At 41.5% G+C, this 24,870-nt stretch overlaps 1 protein-coding gene across 1 annotated transcript; it reads right to left on the bottom strand.

Moving 5' to 3' along the window:
- Positions 1-3,682: 3,682 nt before the first annotated feature.
- On the bottom strand, positions 3,683-24,027 carry myg1 (myg1 exonuclease). Its single transcript, XM_088422445.1, has 7 exons — positions 23,704-24,027; positions 21,871-21,983; positions 17,854-18,013; positions 16,157-16,306; positions 14,135-14,257; positions 13,763-13,944; positions 3,683-4,225 (listed from the first exon to the last, which is right to left on the bottom strand). Exons 1-7 carry the CDS (start codon positions 23,989-23,991, stop codon positions 4,036-4,038), a joined length of 1,206 nt encoding a protein of 401 aa, XP_088278571.1. The 5' UTR covers positions 23,992-24,027; the 3' UTR covers positions 3,683-4,035.
- Positions 24,028-24,870: the final 843 nt, after the last annotated feature.

Raw genomic sequence — 24,870 nt, 5'->3', positions numbered from 1 at the left:
TCCAACTAAGTCAAAAGTGACATTTCCAGGCTTGACAAATGTTAATCCAAAATGCCGCAAGTGAAAAGCTGCCCATTTTGACGGGTAGGAGAGTTGGTTTTGGGTTTTTTTTTTGTGCGCGTGTGTGTGTGAATGCATTTTTCCTGGCAGGCAGCAATCTTCTTGGCTGACGAGACAGATAAAGACGCACGGGGACCGACTGAGTTTTGCAATTTTTTTCCCCGGATGACGAGAAGGCGAAGAAACAAGAAATGTTCTGCAAAGATGAGATGCGGGAAGAGCAAAAAGCGTGTCTGGAAACAGGGGGGTGAACTTTGTCGACAATGTTGTGGACTCAGCCAGGCGGGAAGCATCGTTTGTTTGTCAGCAAATGAAATGAAGCTCTCGCTCGTTTGTAAACAGACGCTGATAGCGGAAAAGATTCATCAGCGGCAAACGCAGGAAGACAAAGACAACATCAACACACAAAACACACACACACACACACAGCATGCTGTGTGGAGTGATACAAGAAAGGCACTGGAGCATTTCTTGTTTATTCCCATGGGACTAAATGCACTAACAACGGGTCAGCAGGAGGGCAGGTGTTCTGCTCAGCCAACCGCTCGGTCGCCATTTTTTCCACTGCGCCGCCTCGCGGGACCTGTGACCCCTGTTGGAGTTGCATCCCAATCCACGTGACAAAGAGCACAGTCTTGTGCTGAGATGTATCGAAAATAGGGGTGTGCAAAAAAATCAACAATCAACAAATCATCGAGTAAGCATTAAATCTGGCTTTTCTGTTTGGCGGGTCCCAATCAGGATAAATATTCCTGCCTACTTCGTACTAAATAGAAACCGTTTAGTTGGAAGGCGGCTGCTGACAGACCAACAACGACACGGCGAATATCCTCACTCTCTTGCGCAACCACGTGAATTAAATCATCTAAGAAGAGATATTCATACGGAACAGAAAGTCCGTAATCAACCAACACACATCTTCATGTTCACAAAATAAAATACAAAGGACAAGATCGAATACAATGTATGCAAACTCCAAATTAATTCACTCAAACATATATTGTAAATGAATCAAAATACTGTCTAAACTGTACTAAATAGTATGTTATGCAATTGATACTGAGAGATAATAATATTTTTCATTTGAGCAACAGTTTTTCACATATTTTGGTACTGCAATTTCCGAGTACAAGTGCAGGACTTCGTATCGCGGTATGTTCCTTCCCGACTACTTTGTTCCCAAAACGCTGGTTTGTTAATTCCATTCGCGTGCCAGTGCTCCGGAATGCCCTTCCTCTGGAAGTTTGCGCGGCCATCTCAGTAGAAATCTTGAAATCCGACTAAAAACACATTTATACACTCAAGCATTTAGTTAAAGGGTCTGCCTGATTGCAGCTTTCTTCTTCTCCTTCCTGCCTCCTTCTCCCGGTTTGGAGAGGGGGCCAGATGGTGAAAAACAAATTGAACGCTGTCCTGCTGACCTGCGCTGATCGACCAATGCGGCTTATGAGATGGACCCCCTCTTCCGCGGAGCTTTTGTCAGGATGGACCCACTAGGCCAGACTGTGAGAAGGATCTGACCCGCTGGTCTCCCCTGCTGTCGAGGCATCTTTCTGAAGGTTTCTTATTTTCCCAAGATGGGGTTTTTCAAATTTTCCTTCCCCTTCAGGGAGCTTTGTTCATGGGGTGCTGTTGTGTACATATGATGTTCTGTATGACTTCTTTTTCACCTGTGAAGCCCTTTGACACTGCGGTGATTCAGGGCTATACAAATGAACTTGTCTCATATAAATTGGCTAAAATGGTGGATGCTCAAAATGTGTTGTCTTCATTCATGAAAATATAGGATGGGGGAAAAAAAGAAGACATTTGGGGAATGTACAAAATATTTGCCAAGATGTCCTTTCAAAATGAAAAGATTTGCATCGGTGGAGAAATGTGGAAGGAGAGCATTGACAATTACTGGGATTTTTCTTTTAATTTAACAGAATAACATATGCGTGAATCCTTTCACACATTGAGACGACCGAGCTGCGAAACCATCTGCATTTGAGGGAAATGTTCCAGAGTGTCTTAACAGAGAAAATGTATTCCACTACGTGTATTTAAATGTGGTGTTGAGACATATTTTTCACTGGACAGTCAGCATTTATAAATAAAACAGATGTGGGAGAATGATGATGGCGGGAAGCTTATTAGAGCATATTTTATTCATTAAAATCTTCCTTTAATAGGAGTCTACAGCAAATCAGACCATAACTCTGCAGCTTCCTCCTAGTGTGTGATTATCCTCCATTACTCGCCACGCCACAACGGCACAGTAATTGCTGTGAATTACAATACGACAGCATGATACAACTGTGTAATTAATCCAAAAAAATGCGTGAGATGCGGCGACCGAAGTAATGACAACTACAATTTTTTTACCCTACAAAAAGAGGCTAAAAACGGGTGCCCAATTTTTTGGTACGTGCACAACAGAAAATAGGATAAATACTCATTTTTAGTACACGATGCAGGCAGTAGAAGACAGTCGGCGGGGTGTGAATTCCCTCCTGGGCCGTGGTTTGGACATCCTTGGGTTAACGCAATATGCAAGGAATCAGGGAGAAAATCCTGACAGAAATTGAGCGTGTAGCTCATTGGGCAACCATGAGGATCGCTTCTTGATGGCCTTTGAAAATTTAATTTCTCTGAATAAATCAAGATGCGCGCCACAGACGCTTTGATGGCGCATCTTGGCAGAAATAGCCTGCACGCCTCTTTGTAGTGTCCAACCACTGAAAGCGGCCGCCGTCCCCTCTGTGTGCGTTCTGCATGAATTGGACTTCCTTGAAAGGGGAATTTGCGGCTATTCGCAGGCTGCTTTGAGGGCTCACCTCGGCAGATGGCCGACAGAGATGGTAAAATCTGATTTGGCGAAGCAACAGCTTCGCTGGCTCGCAAAGAGAACATCAGACAAAGTATTAATACGTGCATTTTGTAATTAATAGGTGGTCATCTACACCAGGGGTCTTTAATTCCAGTCCTCGAGGGCCAGTGTCCCGCATGTTTTATAGGTCTTCGTGCTACAGACACCGATTCGAATGCTCAGGATCTTTATCTAGCTTCTGCAGGCCTTACGGATTGTCTGATCCCGGGGTGCTCAATGCATCTGTGGTTTACCGGAAGCCCGGCCAGGTAGTGGGGAAAAAAAAAAAAAATAAGACAGCCGAAAAAAAGATGTCAATCAAATAAAAATAAACACACCATGTTGTTTACATCGGGAGCGGCTCTGGAAGGAAAAGATGCTCAAGTTGACCATTGTCACGACCACGCCTCCAGGAGAAATGTCAAAATAAAAGCGCACTAAGGCAGTTTGTCATATAAAACTTATGCTACAGTTAAGTTTGAAGCAACGCCTTTCGCCCTCACGTTTGGCTGCTTTACTATGATGGAGAAGACTGGTAGGCAGAACATTCCCCCTATGGTGTTTACCGAGATGAGTCTTTGTTTAGAGAGATAATGAAACACAAAAATGAAGAAATAAAAAACACTAATAATAGATATTGGTGCTGATCTGTATAGGCCATCATAAGTTTATTAGGTTATCAAAATAAGCCCCCAGCCCACCCACGTTGGCTGTTGCATGCGCACGTGTGTGTATATAATATAGTATATGGTATGTAAATAATACACAAACTTGTAAGTACCGAAATTTACTTTACTTTTTACTGTTTTGACAAATAAAAGAAGATGCACACATAAAAGAAGATACAATTCCGTTTCATTTCAAGTCATCCCTTTTGGGTATTGGTGGAGTTCTATAATGCATAACGTGCTATTGTAGTAAATTGGTGTTGTGGTTTGCAATGCGAGACATAGAAATTTTGCCCCGAAAGTTGCTAAACTTTAGAAGAAACACTTGAAACAGCTGGAATGGTGTCAATAAACATTGAAAGAACATTTGGCATGTTTGATTTTGCAGGTGTACCAAATATTAAGTTGAGATATCCAAAGACTAAGAGGATTAAGATAAAAAAAAAAAGGGACTGGTCAGCAGTCGCCATTGGCAGACGACTTTGCAGCGGCCTGTAGGGTCCTGCGGGCCATCTCCAGGGCGCCTTCCCGCGTCTTGTTCCCGCCAATAAAGCCGGCGGCGTGGACAAAGACGCATCCCTTGATGCCGCTGAGGTTGGTCAGCTCGTCATCGCGGAGCCCGCGCCACTCCTCAAGCAGTGGCAGTCTGAGGACAAATAGGCGGGGGGGTCAGTTTGCATGGCACGCAGCAGCTGCTTCATCTCCTGTTGTCACACTGTACAAAAAAAGTGTTGCGTCTATGTGTTTCCTCATCTGTAGCTAAAGGCCGTGAACCGTAGCGCCGCCTCAATCAGACGCTGCAAATAGGCCACTGGATGCAATCAGTCCTTATTCTTCTCCCCCAATTACGTGGAAAATCACACAGTCACCGAAATCCGCTATCAATCAAAGATAGACTGCCAGAGGGGCTGACCTGACCGCCATAAGAAAGCGCATGGGAGGAGGGCCACTTGTAAAAATGTTTTTTTTAAAAAAAAAAAAAGGGGGGGGGGGGGGGGGGGGGTCACGTGCCACTTCACAAATAGAGCACAACCAGTTGTTCCGTGCCGTCATCAATCCTCATTCGCAATATAGTCGAATGCTATTGATCTCCACTGTGACACAATTTTACATCCTGATGTGGCTCTTTGCGCCTGTCTTATCTTTGTCAATATGACCCCCCCCCCAACAAATTTTTGTTGAAAAACAATGTAGGTGGGGGTGGTCTATATTAATGATGGGAAGAAAATCTTTTGTGGTTAAGGGACATATTTGATTGAACAAAGACAAATAAAAACATGTAACAGTATTTACAATATAAAATAGGGATGGCAAATAGCAATGGCAGGCTGATATGAGCCCTATTTTATAGTACTGATGTAGGATGTTAATATTCGCCAGCAGTAGTTGATACTATTTTGCAGCAGTTTGACATATTACTGATATTACGTCACTACGTTCTGCAAAGCGCTTTGTTATGCTGTATCTGGAAAAAAAACAAAAAAAAAAAACAATCTTTTCATTTGAAAGGGCTATATAAATAAAAATGCATTATTGGCTCATTATCTATGTCGGAAAGGTGTCTCTTCACAATGTTTTACAATTGTGTTCAATAAAATGTGATATATCCAAAGTATGACACAAGTTGGTCTTAAAGTGAATGTTTTTACTGGTATCAGCCTGAAAAGAAAAAGTGTTTTCGATGATATCCCTTGAATAACTGCCTTGACAGCGAAGGCTATGCCTTCCATTCATACGTATCCTCCATAGTGCTTTTCATGGAAATGTAACTTATCGCTCATAAGCAAAAAATAGAAGCCCAGATACAATGTTTGTCAGCCGCGCGTGGCCGCAAATGTTTATTTAAGCGAGCCGTTCGGATTTTGGCAGTACTGTGACATCACAGTCAGGCTGTTCCAAGCACGCGTTGTTGGGTGCAGCATTACCAGAATAACCGTCTTTCTTAAGGCAGAATTTACAGTACTGCGGTCAGTTCCGAAACAGTCAGAAACTCATAAGTTATTACCCACCTGCTTTGCCTTCTGTTTCCATGGCAAAAACATAAGTGCCACGCAATCACGTTGCAGCCCCTGTGCCATGAATCGGTGTCAATACATGCTCATCCCCATAAAGACAGCCAGGGGAGGTGAGCCGGGCGCAGGCATAATCCCTGTTAAATGAATCAAGCGGTCGATAGCTCCATTGTATAGCTGCGTGCGAGGAAAAGGTCAACGGGCTCGGTAATGAGGGAAAGAGTGGGAGGCTTGGCAGTAACTGTTATGACAGGTCAGGAAGCTGGGATTCTCCGGATGACCGCTCCAAAGTCCGCAATAAGCAGATTAGCCGTGTTAAACTGAGACTATACAGTGCCATCATGACAGACGCTGGTGCTTCAGTGATTTGGGGGGAAAATGAGGAAGAAGTGATAAATCTATAGCCATTGCTTTGCTGGTATAATTGTTAAAATTAAATGTATGACTTATTTATGGTTACACCATGATTTTTGGAAGAATTCTGTGAGGTTGTCAGAATAGCAAGATAGCAAGTGTTTCAAACTTGAAAAACACTAACCAATGTATGGTTCATATGCCTTTAGGTTAGCATTAGCTTAAAAACCCATGTATGTACATCAGATTTGGTTGATTGTAATTTTCTAATAAATTAATTTATTGCTGGTGTTTAGTTGGGGAAAATACATGGGGAAAGGTCATTGAAAAACATGAATGATCACATTGACCATATTAAATTGCAATGAAATCACACTACTAGCTAGTGAGGAGTAAAAAAAATAAAATAAAATCACCCAAAATTGAACTTTACACCAAGAAATATTTCAACAATGACAACATACTGAAACTTTAAGGACAAAAGTGTAAATAACCTAAACGTCAGGGGCCACCCGGGACTGAAAACAGTTATTCTTTCCTCTTACTTGGGGATGTCGAGAGGATTCCTTTGGCAATAAACTAGAAGACAATATTGTGCTGTACAGCATGTGTTTTCTTTCCGCTACACTTATCCCTAACATTACCTTTTCCAGGAAGGCCCGCTAACACTGTTCTGCTCCATATCCTCACACACACTTGCAACAAAAATAAACCTCTCCCCCGCTCTCCATCACAGGTGCAGTGGTTGAGACACAGGTGATATCAACACCCCTATAACACCTTTAGCACGGGTCTACTGGAAGGATGGGGGGCTGCTCCACCAAAAAGCCATCTGGATTTTTTTTAAACATGAAATCTAAGAACGCCACCGCTCTCTCACAATCATCGGCACGCCTTTGCATGATATTAAAGCTTCAGAGAGCTTGAGAGTTGACTTGAACAGGCGCCGCCACCTAATGAGATTTCGCAGTGGAGTGGAAAGGAGCGCGGATGAGGTTACGTGTGAAAGGTGAGGCGTCGAGATAGGGAGAATGGGGAAGAGGAGAAGGAAACGAATCAGCGGGGAGACAGCAAAAGATCGGCCGTGGAAAACGCTGATAGAGAAGGCACGGATATACTGTACCTAAGAGACACGGCGAAGTGAGGGACGTCGCTGATAACGCTGGACCTAGACTGTCTACTGGGGTTAAAATAGTAACATCTATGGTCACATCATTCACGCCTTTTTCTATTCGTGGATCAGTAATAAGAGGATAAAAGCAGACAGTCAGATGAGTCACAGATGGCAATTATAACCTGGCCACCGTCTCAATTTAGCATGAACCTTCTCTGACAAGATTCCCTTGAGTGGTGCTGAAGATATTCAATATTGAAGAAGAATCATCAATGTGGAGGTTAACAACTAAGAGGAGGACAGAGAGGGCAAAGGATGGACCGTATGACCTGGTTACTGGCAAATACGGTGTCAAGCAGACTTTGAAGAACACCAGCGCGCCATATAATGAGACGCATTACAAGACTCGGATGACAAAAAAAAAAAAAATGCTGTCGTTACAAAGATGAAACAGCGCAAGTGTGGACTTCCATTAATGATCTAGTGACTCACTGCGCTTGTTGACCATGGCGCAAGCTGACAGTAATGGTGAAACACGAAACTGAGATTATACAGGTTGTTTACAAGGTTCCTCACATTTGACTTTAAGATTGCAATTAAATACTTTGACCATGATTTGACATGGTCACAAGGCACAAGAAGGCATGTTCAGGTACAGCTAAGCGTGGAATGAGTAATTCAAGTACCTCCGTTAAAAAGAAAGATGCTTCAGGCCTTTTTTGCCTAGATTCAATATTCAAGCTTGTTGCAGCAAAACTATTATTGCTTCGTATGACAGTAAAACACGCTGGAAACACAGTGAGAAAGCCAACTTCAAAATAAGTTCATTATATTGACACAAATGCCTTAGTATGCTTTGTTTTTTTCTTTATGTTTCCGGCATCATGTTGTAGCGCAACAGCTCGACTAGTCTTCCTACTGCAAGGTTTGCCCCCAACTCTGGGAAAAAATAAAACAGCGTTGGTCCAAAACCACGTTCAATTCAGGGCGCTAACAAAAAAACTGGATTATGCTGACATTGACATAGAGCACCTGTTGCCAGTGCTTACCAGTGACTTGAGTGCTCCATCATATAGCATAAATCAGCCGCTAGCTAGCAGAGCTCAAGTGCTCCATACAGGCTGGCGTGATAAACAAAAAGCAATCTGTACACTCTGATGCTGACAGCCTGACACAGTTGCTGCGCCTACTAATTACATTTTAAGAAACCATCCCGACTCAAATGTGCTGTTTCAGCAGGCAAATTTGTCTCGCAGACTCAAATTTATGGGGAGATATTTGAAGGAGGAAAGTAGTGCTTTAAATGAAGAAAAAAAATGGATCTTCAAATATTTATAAAAGTTGGTCATTCATATAAAAGTGGAAATGTTTTATTTGGTCTTCAGACACCGATACCTGCAATATTAGTTACTGCTGTACACGTCTTTTTTTAATTTTTGTTTTGTTTTAAATATTTCTTTTAACCCTTTCCCAACAGATGTCCCCCCCTACAGTGGGTACAGAAAGTAGTCAGACCCCTTGACATTTTTCCCTTTGTATCATTGCAGCCATTTGCCAAAATAAAAACATTTTGTCAATGTTTATTAGGCACCCCATCTTGACAGAACTAAAAAAAAAACGGAAATGTAGGAGACACAGAATTGTGGGAAGACACAGATCTGGCCAAGGTTACAAAACAATTTCTTCAGCACTGAAAGGTCCTTACAGCACAGTTGCCTCCATAATCATCAAATGGAAGAGTTTGGGATGACCAGAACAAAGGTTCAAATGTTTCTTTGCCGCCAGAAACTCGGCAGTCCAGGTAACAAACAAACAACAATACATCAGACAATACAACACCATGCCAGATGTTAGGAGCCATAAAATCCTATGATATCTCCCAGATCCGAAGGTTCAAGGGAGCCCGGTACTCCTTCTCTTTGCCACACTCTTGAGGTTGTAAATGGCTGCTGGTATGAAACCGTTTTTGTAGAGTCTGGTCCTGAGCTTGGGGACCATGAAGCGGCAGCTGGAGGGAAGGAGCTGGAACTCGCTACGCAGAGGGTGCGAGCTGTTCATCAGTACGGTGCAGGCTTTACGCTGCAGCTGGGTCTCATAGAGCGCTGTCATGGGGAGTTGAGGCTCCCCAATTAACCTTCCAGCCCACTTGACAACCCTTCCCAGTGCATTTTTGTCCTGGAAGGTCGAGTGTGCAAACCGGGACACCAGGGCAAAAGATAAAATAGACTCGATAAAAGCACGGTAAAAAAAGAACAAGCATGGTCTTATCCGCATTAAAACGGGCCAGTCGCCAAAGATAAAACAAACAGTTGTGAGAAATGAAATGACCCTTTTTAATTTCAGTATGCTGCAATGATCCAAAGAAAGAACAATTTAAAGGGCTCTGAATACTTTCTTTTCCCACTGTATGAATGTCTTTTGGTTACAAGAAAGACTGAAAGAAAACACATTCATATTTTGTAATGGTAACGTCCTTGTTTATGGAATAAATCTTCAAGTCATGGGCTGAAATTAAATTATCCACTGATACATTGAAAGGGCTGAGTGCACTGTACGTATACTGGGAGGCGGGGTGTACATGGATAATAGAGGTCACAATAATAATAATACCACAAAAAAGCAATTGCACGGTGGATGATTTGAGCTCGAGGCACAGGAACTAAATTGAGGCCACAATAAGTTGGACTACAATTTATTAGACACTTGATATTGCCAAACATCGTATGTGCACATGAGAATGCTCTTTCACTGTCATGTGATGAGTAAGTGGAGTGACAACACAGGGTGACGGGTGAGAGCGATGATAGACTAAATTAACGTAGGCGTCAGATGTTTTGTAATGGAAAGATACATTCATTCAATAACTTACAGCCCTGCACATGCATGCCTCACTCTTGGCATTATCTGTACAAAACATGACCAGAATTAATGCTGTGCTTTGTGTTTGGTGTCCATTGCACAGAATTTAATTAATTACAGCTTAAATTAAAGGGGACATATTGTAGAAAATTGGATTTGTACTGTAAGTGTATGTCTTGATCTTTGGAGTAATTTAATTACTGGCTTGTTAAGACAACCAGGAACTGTTTTAACTCATGCACTGCCGTTGACGGGCAAAGAACCATTTTTATGAGCAGACAATGATAAGGATAGCTAATTAATCATCATTGAGAGCTCCACAAGTCAAAAATAGACTTTAACCAGACAAACAGCGAATCAGTTCATTTGTAGGGGATAAATGTGCTGTCTATATGATACTATGTCATGAAACAAGACCGATTATGATGAGGCACAGTAAAGAGAAAAAGAACACGGAAAAAAAAACTTCTGCTTTTATGATCGCATTAAGGACAGTGGCGTCCATTATTTGCACGTGAAAGACATTCTGAACCACATGGACACTTTCCTAGAACTGGCCAGCCATCTAAACTGAACAATAGGAGAGAACGGCCTTAATCAAGGAAATGACCAAGAACCCGATGGCCAGTCAGAGCTCCAGCGTTCCTCTGTGGAGAGAGCTTTCCAGAAAAACAACCATCTCTGCAGCAATCCACCAATCAAATCTAGAGTGGTCAGATGAATGCCACTCTTTAGTAAAAGGAACATGGCAGTCCATTTGGTGTGAATGCCAGGGGTCATGTTTGGTGGAAACCAGGTACCACTTATCACCAGGCCAATTCCATCCCTTCACTGAAGAATGGTTGTGGCAGCATCATGCTATGGGGGATGTTTTTGAGCAGCAGCACCTGGCAGAATAGTCAGGATATAAGACAATGACTCAAAGCACACAGCCAAAATCACAAAGGATTAAGCAAAGGCTGTGGATACTGAAGTACAATAAGTGTGATTTCTTAGTTCTCATTTAAAAAAAAAGTAAGAAAAAGTAAGATTATTAATGAACGGTGGAAAAAGTGAAATGGTGTGAATACTTTCTGAATGCGCTGTACGTAAACTGTGGTTTCCTTATTTGGTATTTTCAATAGCTGATATACATATTTTTTTTTAATTAGAATTATGAAGCCAAGTAGCCAAGTGTAGGTAAGACTCATTAATTGTTCCCGTAGCTGAGTCCCTTAGGCACTATCTGCGTTTTGTTTGCGCACAGTAATTGCTGATCCTCACAATGTCATTCATTGCCACACCTTGGTAAAACACAAATCCACCTGCTTCGATGTTGTCTCCAGAGAACAGCTGTCTGGAGACAAACCTGGTAGCTTTTCAAGGAACATATTCAGGCCAGTGAGAAAAAAAAGCGAAAGAAGGCAGCCAGCTTTGAGGTGCTCTGCCGAGCACCCATCTGACAGGCGCTTATGTTGAAGTAAATGCCTGCCAAACGCGTGTTGTCCATTTGGCGGAACTGTATCATTGAGACAAGCTGGGCTCAACTGTCAGCACCACATGCCGCCACAAACGACAGCACGATGACCACAGCTCACAAAGGAAAGACTGGAAAGCAATTTTTTTTTTTCTGCAGCTCACAAAATACAGTGTGTGCGTGTGTGGCATGCTGGGAATCGGCGCAGCAAGTCAATAACAGCATCTACGGTGCTCCGGTGGGGCCGCTGATGACGTTAAGCGAGAAGCTTTGTGGGCAGGCTCGGCGAGTAAACATTCCCCCTCTGGGGAAACAGGAGCCTTTCTTGATAGGTGCTAATCATCTCACACTTCTACAGTGGCAGCACCCTGCCATCGTTACTGCCATTAATCAGCAAAGACTGAAATGAAGAATGAATATGACATTGGACTGACGTGGTGGTGGACTGCAGACTTGTGCTTAGGATAAAGAAGATAAGGTGCAGCAAATTCTTCTGCTCTTTTACATCAATGGTCAATATTGTGGACCCTCGCTTCTGACAGATGCTGCTGCTGGGTCACCAGAGTGTATTTTGAAGACTAATGTGACGGAAAATGATGTTTCTTGACCTGTTACAATAATTGTTTTCCGAAAGATCAACTATATCAGAAATCATCATATAAAGAACAGCATAATGGGTAGTTTTTTCGCTAGTATGTTATCCACAGTCACAAGTTGTTGGATCAACAAACTAATTTTGGGCATATTATCATAAATGACAACGTCCTTACAAAGAAAGTACAACTTACACTCGTGGGCCAGATTTCACAGAGATAGAAAAACGTGTGTGTCGCTGACAGTGACTGTTCTCAACAGAAGTCGCAGTCTTTCCAACAAAATGTAATATCAACCGTGGCCACATGTGGCGCCAAAAACAAAGATCAAGCCAAACAAAGCACAAATGATTGAACTGTTTAAGGGTAAACTAAATCTATTCCAAACATCATTATTTGGAGTGCGGACCCAGTACCTGTTGATCCACGGACCGGCAGATGGGGACCGCTGCATTACAGCGTTTTTAAGCGAGCTGTAATCTCTCTCAACCCACCAAGAGATCACACACTGGGGCCTTACGGACTGCAATGTATGTTCCATGGACTCAGTCAATTCTGGCACTTAAAATGAGTATCTGGTGCCTGCCACTAGCCTCTAAGTTCCAGGAAGATGCAGCAAATATTCGCAGGAAACAAGCAACAAAATTGTGAAAAAAAAATGAGCTCCATCGATGACAGCCATTAGTCAAACAATGATCAGCATTGGCACTACATGGCTATTGCTATCGCCACAGCATATTGCTGTCCCTCACTAAAACATGAGATTAAAATTTGCCTGTGAATGGGCGAGAGACACAAACCGAACAGGAAAAGTAAACTGAACAACTTTTTCCAAAAGCCAGACCCAAGATAATATCAAACATGTTTGACATTGTAAAAGAACTTTGGAAAGACTGACCGAAAAGGTCTGAGACAACCAAAAACGATGGAGATGACAGAAGCACGCTGATACGCCATTAAAACTCTTAAAACTTGGGAGAGTTCCGCTCTTTTTAGGAGTGAGCCCAGTATAAGACTAAAAGTATTTTTAAGGCTACCCATTCCTTAACTCAAATGAGGTGTAAGCTGCACTCACTCCTATGTACAATTGCAACGTTGAAGGAAAGTTTGATTGCCTTAATCGCTTGTTTTTGATCCCATAACTGTTTTGTGCCTTGTCCATCCTGTCAAGCTCAAAGCCTTGACAGAACACGAAGACAATTGCATGTATTTTCAATGGTGTCATTAATAGCGTGAACTCTCAGAGGTACGCCGATGCAGATTTGGGCTGACCTTGTTCCACTGCATTCCCCCGGGTGGAGGCAGGTCGCCTAGGGTGACGGGCTAATTAAAAGAGTGCTTCAATAGAGGATGTTGCTAGCGAGATTACACTTGTCGAGCTCACATTCATTAAAACCCACCTTAACAAAGGGAGTGGAGTTCATGCGGATAATTGGCTGTAAATGAAAGCATCCGTCAAGTGTTTCCCCAGAAGAGCGAGAGCCACGCGTGAAGTCCGGGGCTCAGGTGGCCCTGTTGAGACGCAGGATATGTTTACATCCCTTTAACTCGGGCTCCCAGAGCAATGACCTCTGCTTCTGCTAAAGGATCCTTCACATTGTACAAACACGGATTTCTCTACTTCCATGAGTTGTTGTCAATCGCTCCAATGAGCAGTGAGTCAACTGAACACAACAGGGAGACTGCGGAGCCCGAGCCTGTCACTGCTCTGTATCCGCTCGGCTCCTTTACCAACCACACCTGGACTTTGTCAAGCAAAAAACATTTTCAAAATCATGTTGCAAACTGGTATCACCTGCTCTGGAAGGTGTTGAGGCCCGCAGGCACACACTGGACCCTCCACTGTCCATTCTGGTCGGAGTATAGCACATACTTGATGGACACCTCCGCCTGGAGCTCCTTTTCCAAGGCGAACAGATGTTCCTTCCAGGGACACCCGCCCTGGGAGAACTCCATCACCTGCCCGCTGGGATCTACCTGGAAAAATGAGAAGATGATCATTACCTATTTCTCAGAGTACAAGTCAAGTTTTTTTCCTCATTTTCAGAGGGGAGGGGTTGACATACATAAAGACATACATAAAATACATAAAACATACATAAAACATAACACACAAACACAATAACACACAAACATACATAAAATCCAAATGTTTTTATGAAGGTACCTTGTATCGCTCATTAACGGCTTCTTCCACGACCTGGCGGGCTGGCAACCAAGAGGATATGTAGAAATCCAAACGGTCAAGGAACTCGACGCCAACTAAAGCCATGGCCTTTTTGAACCCCTCCTGCAGATGAAATAAATGAGGATGCGCACAATAAATTAGGGATTTGACCTTGTGGATCTTGTGGCCCTGACAAAGTATTTCAAGAAAAATAATCTCTCATGTTCTTTAAAACATCTAAATGTTGTAGAGGTGTTTTTTGAGTCAAAGTATACGTATGCTCATATAGTCATGAAAAGACATGTACCATGTACACGTAATGCATGTAATATGTAAAAGATCCTATAAGACAATCCGGCCACATACTTCTTTGTTCCAACTTTTGACTGCTTTGATTGTTTGAGAAGATATAGTTAAGTTGAATATCCAATTAACCTGTTTCACAAATGTTTCATTCGGGACATTTTAATTTGCTACGGTTACGTTTTTGTACAGTTTGGGCAACTTAAGAAAAGTGAAATTCCCCAAATGAATATCCTTGGTCCAGAGTTGACCTATATTCTCTCAACAAAGCCAAAATAGCTAAAAAAAAAAATAAAAATCCCAGTCTAGACTTGCACTACAGGGAACTGTGATGATTGTGAGCTTCACAGACATGGAAGGAGGAGATGAGAATCTTTTTGCATCCTAAAAAGCCTCTCTTCTGTTGATGATTTTTTGGCAAGCGATTTTTCAATTAAATTTGAGTGCCTTTGTGCTCACTGCATCGCTGCGTGTGATGTGCAAAGAGCGGGGCAATTGGAAGCAATTGCATGTATTCACTTGTGGACAGAAATAGCACAAAATAAATGGGCCAAGCTGGTACATTCAGACAGCCCGGATGGAAAAAAATATGTTGAAACAGGCGATGGTTATGCATAGGTAGGGTGAAGGTGTCTTCTGAGAGTCAGCAAAATAACATGTGCCATTTCCCCCACAGGCATTCTCCTCCTCTACTAATGAGTAGACAGAAACACAAAATGCTTTTCTGCTGTCTAATTTTAAAAAATATTAATTATATATAATATTTAAATAGACTACACATCCATTTTAAAATGTATCTGGATCCAGATGATTTTATTGTGTGCTACCCACCTGATGAACTAAGATTGAGTCTATTCAATAGACTAATATACATTTTTTTTCCCCCAATGATAGTGGATGTGTACAGACTAAATACATTTAATTTTTTTTAATCATGCCTCGTGAATTAGGAAATTTCAATTTCAGGAGCAAACATATTTTTCTCAACTTTTTGCCGTCTGTGTCAAGGTCTGATTTGTGAATGCATCACATGTGATTAACAACCATCCTCAAGTTAAAAACAAAACCCAAAAAAAAAGTCATTTTATTAGTGATTATTTTTGCTTTGGTTCTGAATGTGGAGAATTACTCAAGGGCAGATTTTTTCTGATAGAATACAGGGCTGTGGGGCACCACAAAAATACTGTTAGGGGGAAAAAAAAAAAAAGCTAAGATAACTAAAATATCATAGCTTAACATTTTCACCATGTCAAACAATGTGCATATCCTTCGATTTGCTCTCGAAAGAAAATATTTGGACACGTCTGCTGTAGGTCAAAATCGTGTTGCATCCAAATTTGAGTTACATTCCAGCCGTGAAATTAAACTGTGTCATACACAGAACGGTCTGTAACTGGATTGAATTTTGCTTGATAACAGAAAAAGCGCTAGAGCTCTATACATTTAGCATACAAATTTCCATGTATTATTTTATTAAACACTAAGTCATTCAAAGCGATGAATAGAAAAAAATAGAAACAGTTTTACACACTTCAGCCACCTGGGGATATCAAAGATGTTTATTCTGCTCGGGGGCTGACAGTTGGAATAAAGGGATCATATGGAAAACCTTGAAAATCCCCAAAATGGCGTTACTGCCTTTTATGTCCACCTTCACAGGGCATTTCTGTCATGAGATGGGCTAAGTCCACAATAAAGCCTGCACACACGCATGCTCACCTCAGTGTCCTGACTCTTGCTGTTCCAGCGCGGATTGAGATGGCCAACACGTGCGCTCAGCGTGGAGGAGATGGCATAGCGTGCCTCTCCGTCACACTGTGAAATGCCGTTGTCTATGGCGTCCACCTCCTCCACAAAGTTCTCATAGAGCTGCCAGGAATTGAACAGACGACGCAATAGGAGAGCTTCATGAAATGCGTAATAACAGGGAAATAAGTTAGTTTCATATTATTACTTTCTTTCCCTACCAAAAAGGTAGGAATGAAAACAGAACATTGCGGCCCATTAGGTCCAAATATATTGCTAGCAACTGAGGGGCTAAAGTGCACCGCAAGCTCGTTAAACCTAGAAGGGCTGCTGCTTTTTTGCAGTTAACTGGAAAAGGTTAGACAGGAAGCAATAGAAGAGAACCAGACAGAGATGTATTTCGGACTAAATGTCCCTTCCTCTCGGGACATTCCAGGTAACACGCTGATCAGTTGACATTACAAGAGGCTGGTGAAAAGTAAAAAAAAAAAGACCTTGGGGCATACAAAAATAAGCTTTGCGTTTCCAAAGTGGCTGATGAGAACAGCCGGAACATGTTTGAGGATTCGCACAGAAAGGAGATGATGCAAGATAATAGTGATTACATCTTTGGCGAGCCTAATGTGCCATGCAAAGATGCGTGTGCACGGGCCTCCTGCTGATGGGTCCAAAATCCAATAAATAGAACTGCGGTATACTCAGCCGGGAGCCTGGCACAGTGGAATTGTCACATTTCCGACTAGGTGCTTTTATTTCTAGTCTGTAGTCTGTTGCCAACTGTCTGATGAAGGCAGAATGCCATAAATGAATTTTGCATTATTTTTCACACATTGTGCTTTACATATTTGAAATAAAAATGTATTTTTTTAGCGTCATATTTCTTTATAATGGCGTGTTTTCACTTATTTCCACATTCCATTATAGTTACACTGGTAAAAGAAAAGAGTATAAATTGTGACTATGACAAATTAAAAGTGTTTTTGAAGGTATAGTACATGAAAACTATTTCAATGATCAAATTAATTACAACCACCGGTCCGTGGATGATTATCGATTCACTGTGTATGATTATTAAATTCCATTTTTATGCATAGGGCTTCTTGTGCTTGAGTTGTTGGGGGTTGAAAAACAAAGGTCAATCACACCATGAGAGGGACACTATAATTGGCCATCTTTGTGATTGACACAAAGATGTGAAAATGGAAGAGCATGGAGAGTTGTTGTTCCGATGATTAGCATTCTTTGTAAGAAGGAGCATAATATAAGGCATAATGTTAAAACCCCTTGCAGGGTATGTATGGAGAATACAGATCCTGCTACTGTACATTTGCGCATTGACTCCTATCAGCGCCTTGCTGTGGCAATTTGTTCTTAGAGAAAATAGCAGCCGACACAGCACAATGCTTACTCACGGAATTATTTTGTCACTTACGTAACGTTTTTTTCAATAGATATTCAAGACACTTTACACTGACTACTAATTTACCTACTGATGACACAGCACCAGGAGTAACCAAGTAGTCAATGCTTGCTCATGGGCATGTTGGCATGGTCACAATAGGTGGCGGATCAAAGCCACAACCTCTTAATTGGGAGACCACCAATGTACCACTGAGCCATGCTGCCTCATAGTCCCCGAAATTCTCAAATCTGGTCATCCAATCACTCACTTTGTCATAGAGGATTTCCAGCTGCTTGTCATCCTTCTTCAGCTGGGTCAACTGGACCAGCAGCTGGCGCCCAAAATGGAGATAGACCAGACCGGCAGAGCTGAGCTTGGTCACCCAAGGCTTGTCGGGGCACAGGCTGTGGAAGGTCTCCGTAAAGGTCCTGGATGGAAAGATAATTGACATGGAAATGAGCCGGGCAATTGAAAAGTAATGATTTGACAACACAATAAGCTTTTCTGTGAAACATTCAAGACAGTCTTTAGACTCTGTCACATTAGTTGACAGGAATGGAGGCCATGTCCTCATAAATAAAGTTATTTTTTTCTTTAGTTTATGGGTATTTGAGCTTGCGTCTGTTGTAATGTGTTTCTTCGAATGGATGCTACCCCTCTGTGGGCTGTCACCTTATCGTGGTGGAGGGGTTTGTGTGCTCCAATGATCCAAGGTGCTTGATTGTCTGGGGCTTTAAGCACCTCAGGGTCACCCAAGGCACCCCAGGCGAGGGACTAGACGAGGCACAGACCATCGACCCTTTATGATGATTAAAACATTTGGATTTGGTTTTACCTTGTCCAGAAGCACTTATTGCCGCCCAGTATACATTGGGGTTTGTTTACCCCAGTGAACTAGTGGGTAGCCTCCCTCCACATACAGGTGGGGGGAAGGGTCCTGACCGTGGTTTGTGCTTATGCACCAAACAGCAGTCCACTGTCAGAATTAGTTCGAACTCCCACCTCCGGCAGCATTTCTTCCAAGTCCCGGGTACCATGTACTAACTGACTTCCAGACGGCTTTGAGGAACTTCTGGTCCACCATCTGACATCTCAGAAGGGGGAAGCAGGGCATCAATAACAAGGTGTACAGGGGAGATGGGGTGCTGCTGACCTCAATTGAGGAAATCGTGAGCTGGTGAGCAGAATACTTCGAAGAACTCCTCAATTACATTGACACACCCTCCCTTGAGGAAGCAGAGTCTGGAAACTCAAAGTTGGCTCTTCTATCTCTGGGCCTGAAGTCACTGAGGTGGTCAAAAAACTCCTTGGTGGCAAGACCACCGGAGTGGATGAGATCTGTGCAGAGTTCCTATAGGCCTTTAAGTACCTTTAATTTGTATTTGCATTGCATAACAGATGAACAAATGAACACATGGGTCATGTAAAGCCCCCTTTGGAGTTAGCTTGTCATTGCAAAAACAAAGATTTTGTCTTGCAACCCCTCTATCATGTGGTCTTTGCATCCAAATAATTGAAGGATTACTGGATGCGTATCACATGTCAATACCGAGGACGAGGGACACCACAAATGGTCTATTAAGCTTCATTTCCAGTTTGCATCAAAGCGAGATGGAGAGCTCGACGGGTGCGTGACGTGTTTGTGAGCGCACATAAATAATCGGCCACGTGCATAGATGGGTTGGGGAGAGGGAAGGTCTTATTGTGCAACATCGAGGCACCGCTGGTCATTTGATTCAGGTCTAATTGGAAGGCACGCGTGAGCAGCAGATAAGCGACTGTAGAGTGAATGAGTGACATGTGAGGGAGGTGGGGGTAATCAGGGCCATTAGTGATCCTAATTGGCCAAGCTGGAGCATCCCCGTGCTCATTAACAAGTGAGGGGAAAAGTGGAGATGAAGAAAGATGGCCAAGGTGGCATCCCGCTAATAAAGATTGTGATAAAGTCTGATTGAGTTACTTTGTAACACTTTTTCAAGAATTTGATTTAATGCTTCTCATGCTTTGCCTGTCAATGTCAGACCAAATCAGATTTTTTTCCAATTATAAGAAAAATACATTTTGATGATCAATATGTTTAGCTGATTAGTGCCCGTTTTGACAAACTTTAGAAGAGGGGCAATTTTTATTTTCTAACCCTTAACCTCTTATGTGTCATTCTGTTTTATGTTTGATTTACATTTATAAAATGTTTTCTTTTTTTTTAATCTAAGTAGTCGGTGTATACTTTTATATTTTGCACTGCATTTGTCCTTCAGTTAGGTTTGTATTTCTTGTAATGCTTTTGTGTTAGGTGGGTATTTGTTCATTCAGTTTTGTTTTTTCATATTCACTTTTTTCTTAAGATACTTGTGTATGTTTTCACCTGTGTGTATTTTATGCTTTTTTTTTTTGTTGCTAAATTATGTCCGGCACATTAATAGTTCAGCATATTTCCCCAACATTTGAGTGGTTTTTTTTTCAGTTTTTCTCCTTAGTATTTTTTTTTTTTACCAACATATATATGTATTTTTCAACTAATGTTTTCTCCTGTAGTTTCTCATTAGATAGTATTTTCCCCCAGTATGTTTGAACCCTTTTGCATTACACTGTTTATGTATTCCACTACTGATGTTTTTGTTTGCATTCGAAGTTTTACTGTCATGTCCATCTGTTAATCTGTGGCTGAATAGTCCTTTTATTCCCAACTACACGTGCAGCGCAGCCCGTTTGGAGCCATTACTCACATCTGCACAATATGAGTGACACCCACGTTCTCTTGCGGGCCCCTGGCGGCACGGTGGCAGCCGGCGTGCCTCGTGAACGCCCAGCGGGGAGGGCGATCAATAGAAGAGCACTAATTATCAACAGCCACCTGCTGGGAAAAGAGACCTGCCATGTCTTTATCATATGGTGAGCGGGGAGGGATAATCTATGGTTGTCAACATCAGGGCACCGGGCTGACCAGTCTTTTTGAGCGACTGAATGCCATCTGCAATTAAAGGTCTTTACAGTGTGGATTTTTTTTTTAAGCTGACTTGAGGCACAATGGCCTATAAGTAATTGTCACAATATACAATACACACAGGTCTGATGGGGTTCATGCACGCAACAAAAGTCTGCATGTTGTGAATGCAGCATTTATTTTATTAGTTCCTTTTATGCACAGAGCCAGGAAAAACATGACCTTAAGGAGACACATTATGGAAAAAAAAATTTTGAAACAGTTTGTTAGATGCGCAAATTAGTGTTGGACCATGCCGTAAGTGTCACGCGTTGGACTGTTTGTAATTGTACAATTGTAATTGCAATTTGGTGATATTGATGCTTGATGATGTATCCATGAGCCTCATAGATGCAGTGTGGTTTATGAGAGTCTACCTTCATGAATGAAATGGCCATTCAAGGTTTTTCACCAACAGTCTGGGCTCTTCTCCAACAAGCAAAATATATTCCAGTATCAACACCAGGCCTCCACTCCCGGTCGTCATGGCAACCTGATCTGTACTCTACATTGGTGTAATATGGCAGCACGCGTGGATTCTCCAAGCAAAGTTAACATTAAAGTTATTCTCCTTAATATGTCCTAGGGTCAGCTACTATTTCATGCAATCATAGGTGAGTTACTAGCCAATCAGAGTGATCAATTATCACCAACGCCCATTTCAATTTTGTACAACGCTATCAATGGCTCATACATTCAAGTCACACCTAAAAAGCACAATTAGACGAATGTTTCTTAATTACAGAATGATCTTAAATACTAATTGTTGCCTTTTACTGTGTTTGCTTTTTATTAACAGTATTTATTCCTGTACTGTATTATGAGTTGCATGCATGTGCACGTTTGTATGTGTGTGCGTGTAAATTCTATATCATAAAACTATAACAGTGGATGGTATAGCAATGCTGTAATGATTTTGAGTATCGTTGATTTAAACAATTGCAATGTTTTTTTTTTTTTTATTGGAGACTGATTCTTGTGCATTCAAATCAATGGCACATTTATCATTTAAATATGTAGTTGATTCAAATAATTTGTGGCAGAGTATTCAGGGGTCTAACAATTTTGCAACCATGAGAAAATCACAGTAAAGTCACTGTGAAAATCTTCCCAAAGGTGGGAAGATGGCCAGAAAGTGTCATTCCTGTTCCACTTTGGTATGCCGCCCATATCAAAAGTCTCATCTCATCCAATACACGAAATCCCAAACAATAATTTGCAAATTATATATCAAGTTCACACGCATGGCTTCTCCCACTGGACTTATAACCGTGTCATCCACCAGAGAGCCATGAATTGTACCTCTGATGATGATCATAGCGGTGCCTCTGCGGGTCAAATTCTCCTCCCACATCGACGACAATGTCACACGCAGCCAGTAGCGTTGGGTCCCTGGTCCGCACAATCTCTGCATCCTGTGCAAGGAATGGAACGGACGTGCAATTACCCAATGAATGCTGGTCAAGTGGGACAAAACTCTCCAGGAAACGACAATTTGATTAGTCCAAATATCTTATTTTGGTGCCCTAACCCGGTAGGATGCAAGTGAATGGGAAATTAAATGAATCGCATTTGGAGCTCAATGTTAAACGTGATGGGCTAATTGGACTCAAAGGAGAAACCAAGTTTGACCTTTTTAACAATCCAATCAATCTTTGAGTAAACTTGAATGCTCGCTAGACAGTTCATTAAGAGGCACTTTTGCAAACTCTAACAAGCTCTATTAGACAAGTGAGCTGCTGTATCAAAAACTCTTGCTCTTACATAAGATAATGTATCCATCTCCATTTAGAAAAAAATTGCAAGCAATCGCAAAAGACCTAATTTGAAAACATTGGAAAAATTCGCATCCTCATTGAAATGATTTTCTCTTAGATATTCACACTGATACAGGTTGTCATTATTTGTAGATATGGAATAATGTGTTATGAATGCAGATTTGAATTATATGATTGTATACAGTACACTAGGAAATCAAATTGAGCCCTTTCAGTCCGTTGCTTGGTTGGTTGCCTGCAGGGATTTTTAAAGTGCAGCTGTGTCACTATTTGGTGACAATATCAACACAGTATCAAATTGTATCGACACGCTCCATAGCACCTCATTAACCCATCACTAATTCACGCTCTTGGAAATCCATTGGACCTAAACTTGGATATAAAACTAAACCTTAAAAACAACAATAGGCCCGTGGGGCCAAACCGAGTATAGCGGCCATCTTGGAATGCTAAATAATCTGAAACTTAACACTCTGTCAGGGCCAGGTTCTGAACATGTCTGTAACGTTTCACTGGAATTCCTTCAGCATGTTTTGAGTTCTAATTCAACATGTAAAACTTTAATAATGACAACGGTAGTGATAGGTCACTTGAAGCTCAAATGAGGCTCAAATGACCAAAATTCCTTACAACAATAATTAAGTTAAATGATACAAAGATAATAAATGAAATCTTAATAAAAGGAAGAAGAAAAAGGCTACCACACTTAAGGTAAATAAATGATGGGGAAGTCTCTAGTAACCAAGTGAGAACCACTGAAGAATTATCATTCTTGCGTGCATGCATACGCACGCACACACAGACCATCTGCCCAATGGGTAAATCGAGGCATTGGCTCTCAGACAAACTGTGCTTGATCCAGCATAAGATATCATCTGAATTAATGTTGGAAACATTTTTCTTGTTTATATTTCTCAAAAAATTGTTCCCCATTCTGAATTTAAGCGTTTTTCAAACGTATAAATTTTTCATTTCCCCCCCATACTGTCGTAGGAACCTTGTAATAAACAGATGCATGCACGACAAAATATTTGATATTTGTCATTTTTAGTGGACCGTGTTTTTTCTAAATGTTGTGTATTTTACACGTTTGTTGTGACAAAGATGATCAAAAAAGTGATTGAACCTGAAATAGGTTGAGAACCACTGTATTAGTGGACAGATATGAAACATTTGAGGTTTTTTACGTAATATACTGTACACGATGAAAATACTATCGTCTCATGCGTCCTTACAACAGCGCCTCGATGTGGCATGTTGTAGTGACACGAGTCCAAACAATTCAGTTGCCCACAATGAGCACTTTAGAAACCACTTTCACCGTAAATAAACTTAATATCACAGACAGTTTGCCCACCTTATACTCGGGTAGCTGTCGGAGAAAGAAGCAGGCCAGAACCTCGTCACAGTGAAAGGTTCCGTTGTGAGTTCCGATCTTTTTGGCGACCATTCTGTCACTGCATAACCTCTTAGCTTCACTCGACATGTGCAGTCTACCCGCAACGGTGAACACAAACGCAAAACGCCGAGCAGGGAAATGCTTAGGACTCAACTGCTGCAATGCGATACAAGATGATATGTCGATTGTGTCCGCGAGATACTTCGATCGAACTAAGTTTGTCGCTAGCACACGTGCAATGCTCATCAATGCTAGAAGCCGACAGGGAACACATTTAATGGACGGACCGACACTCGTGCGGTTGTATTATTGACCGGTAAAAACATTCACCTGCTTCTGATAGTTCCATTAGCTGTCAAAGTAACGAAACGGACCAAAAATAATACTGTTGAGCAAATTAAAATAAAGATAGTGCTTTATTCAAATTCTGTCAGGCTCATTCAGCTTGCGTTTTGTACGATGATCAATTAACCCCAATAATGACTGTACTAATAAAACGTTGATCTTTTTGGTGAAACATATAAACTTTTCAAAGGCAAGGCAGCTTGATTTATAAAACATTGAGTTTCAACTCCGTTGATAGTACAACAATTTTAAGCTTTTTAAAACATAAGAACAAAAAATATGTATACAGAGGAAATATCCGGCCTTGTGTTCTTGTAGGCAAGTTTGGCCACAAGGAGGCAGTATAGACATATAGACATCCTATAGTTTTGGTCTGAAAATTATACTGCAACTAAACTGTAATACGGACTACTACAAGAATGCAGTGTATGCTGCAGTCACTGCCGTGTGTGATATATTTATGTATATGTAAAATAGCAAACAATGAGGAGTATAGGATAAGAAAAAAATAAACTGGAAATCAATGTGACATTGTTTGTCCGTTATTAGTGTGACCACGAGGGCACAGCAAGCGATTGACAATCACGCCTTATGTCTCTGATTGGTTGTTTCCTTAGGCATGAAAGTCTGCTTCAAATCAAACTAATAGTACAAGATGAGATAAGAAAGAATTGGGAAGGTTTAATCCGTCATTTTATTTACAATATGTACTACTGTCAGGTAATAGCGAGATCTTAACCAATACAAAAGTTTTTGTTGTTGTTGGGTTTTTTTTCAGTA

This window comes from Hippichthys cyanospilos, chromosome 9 (genome assembly GCF_059441005.1).
Source record: "Hippichthys cyanospilos isolate Australia breed blue-spotted pipefish chromosome 9, RoL_Hcya_1.0, whole genome shotgun sequence".
NCBI lineage: Eukaryota > Metazoa > Chordata > Actinopteri > Syngnathiformes > Syngnathidae > Hippichthys > Hippichthys cyanospilos.
The sequence above is the reverse complement of the archived record's forward strand: the minus strand, read 5'-3'. Positions and strand labels throughout refer to the sequence as shown.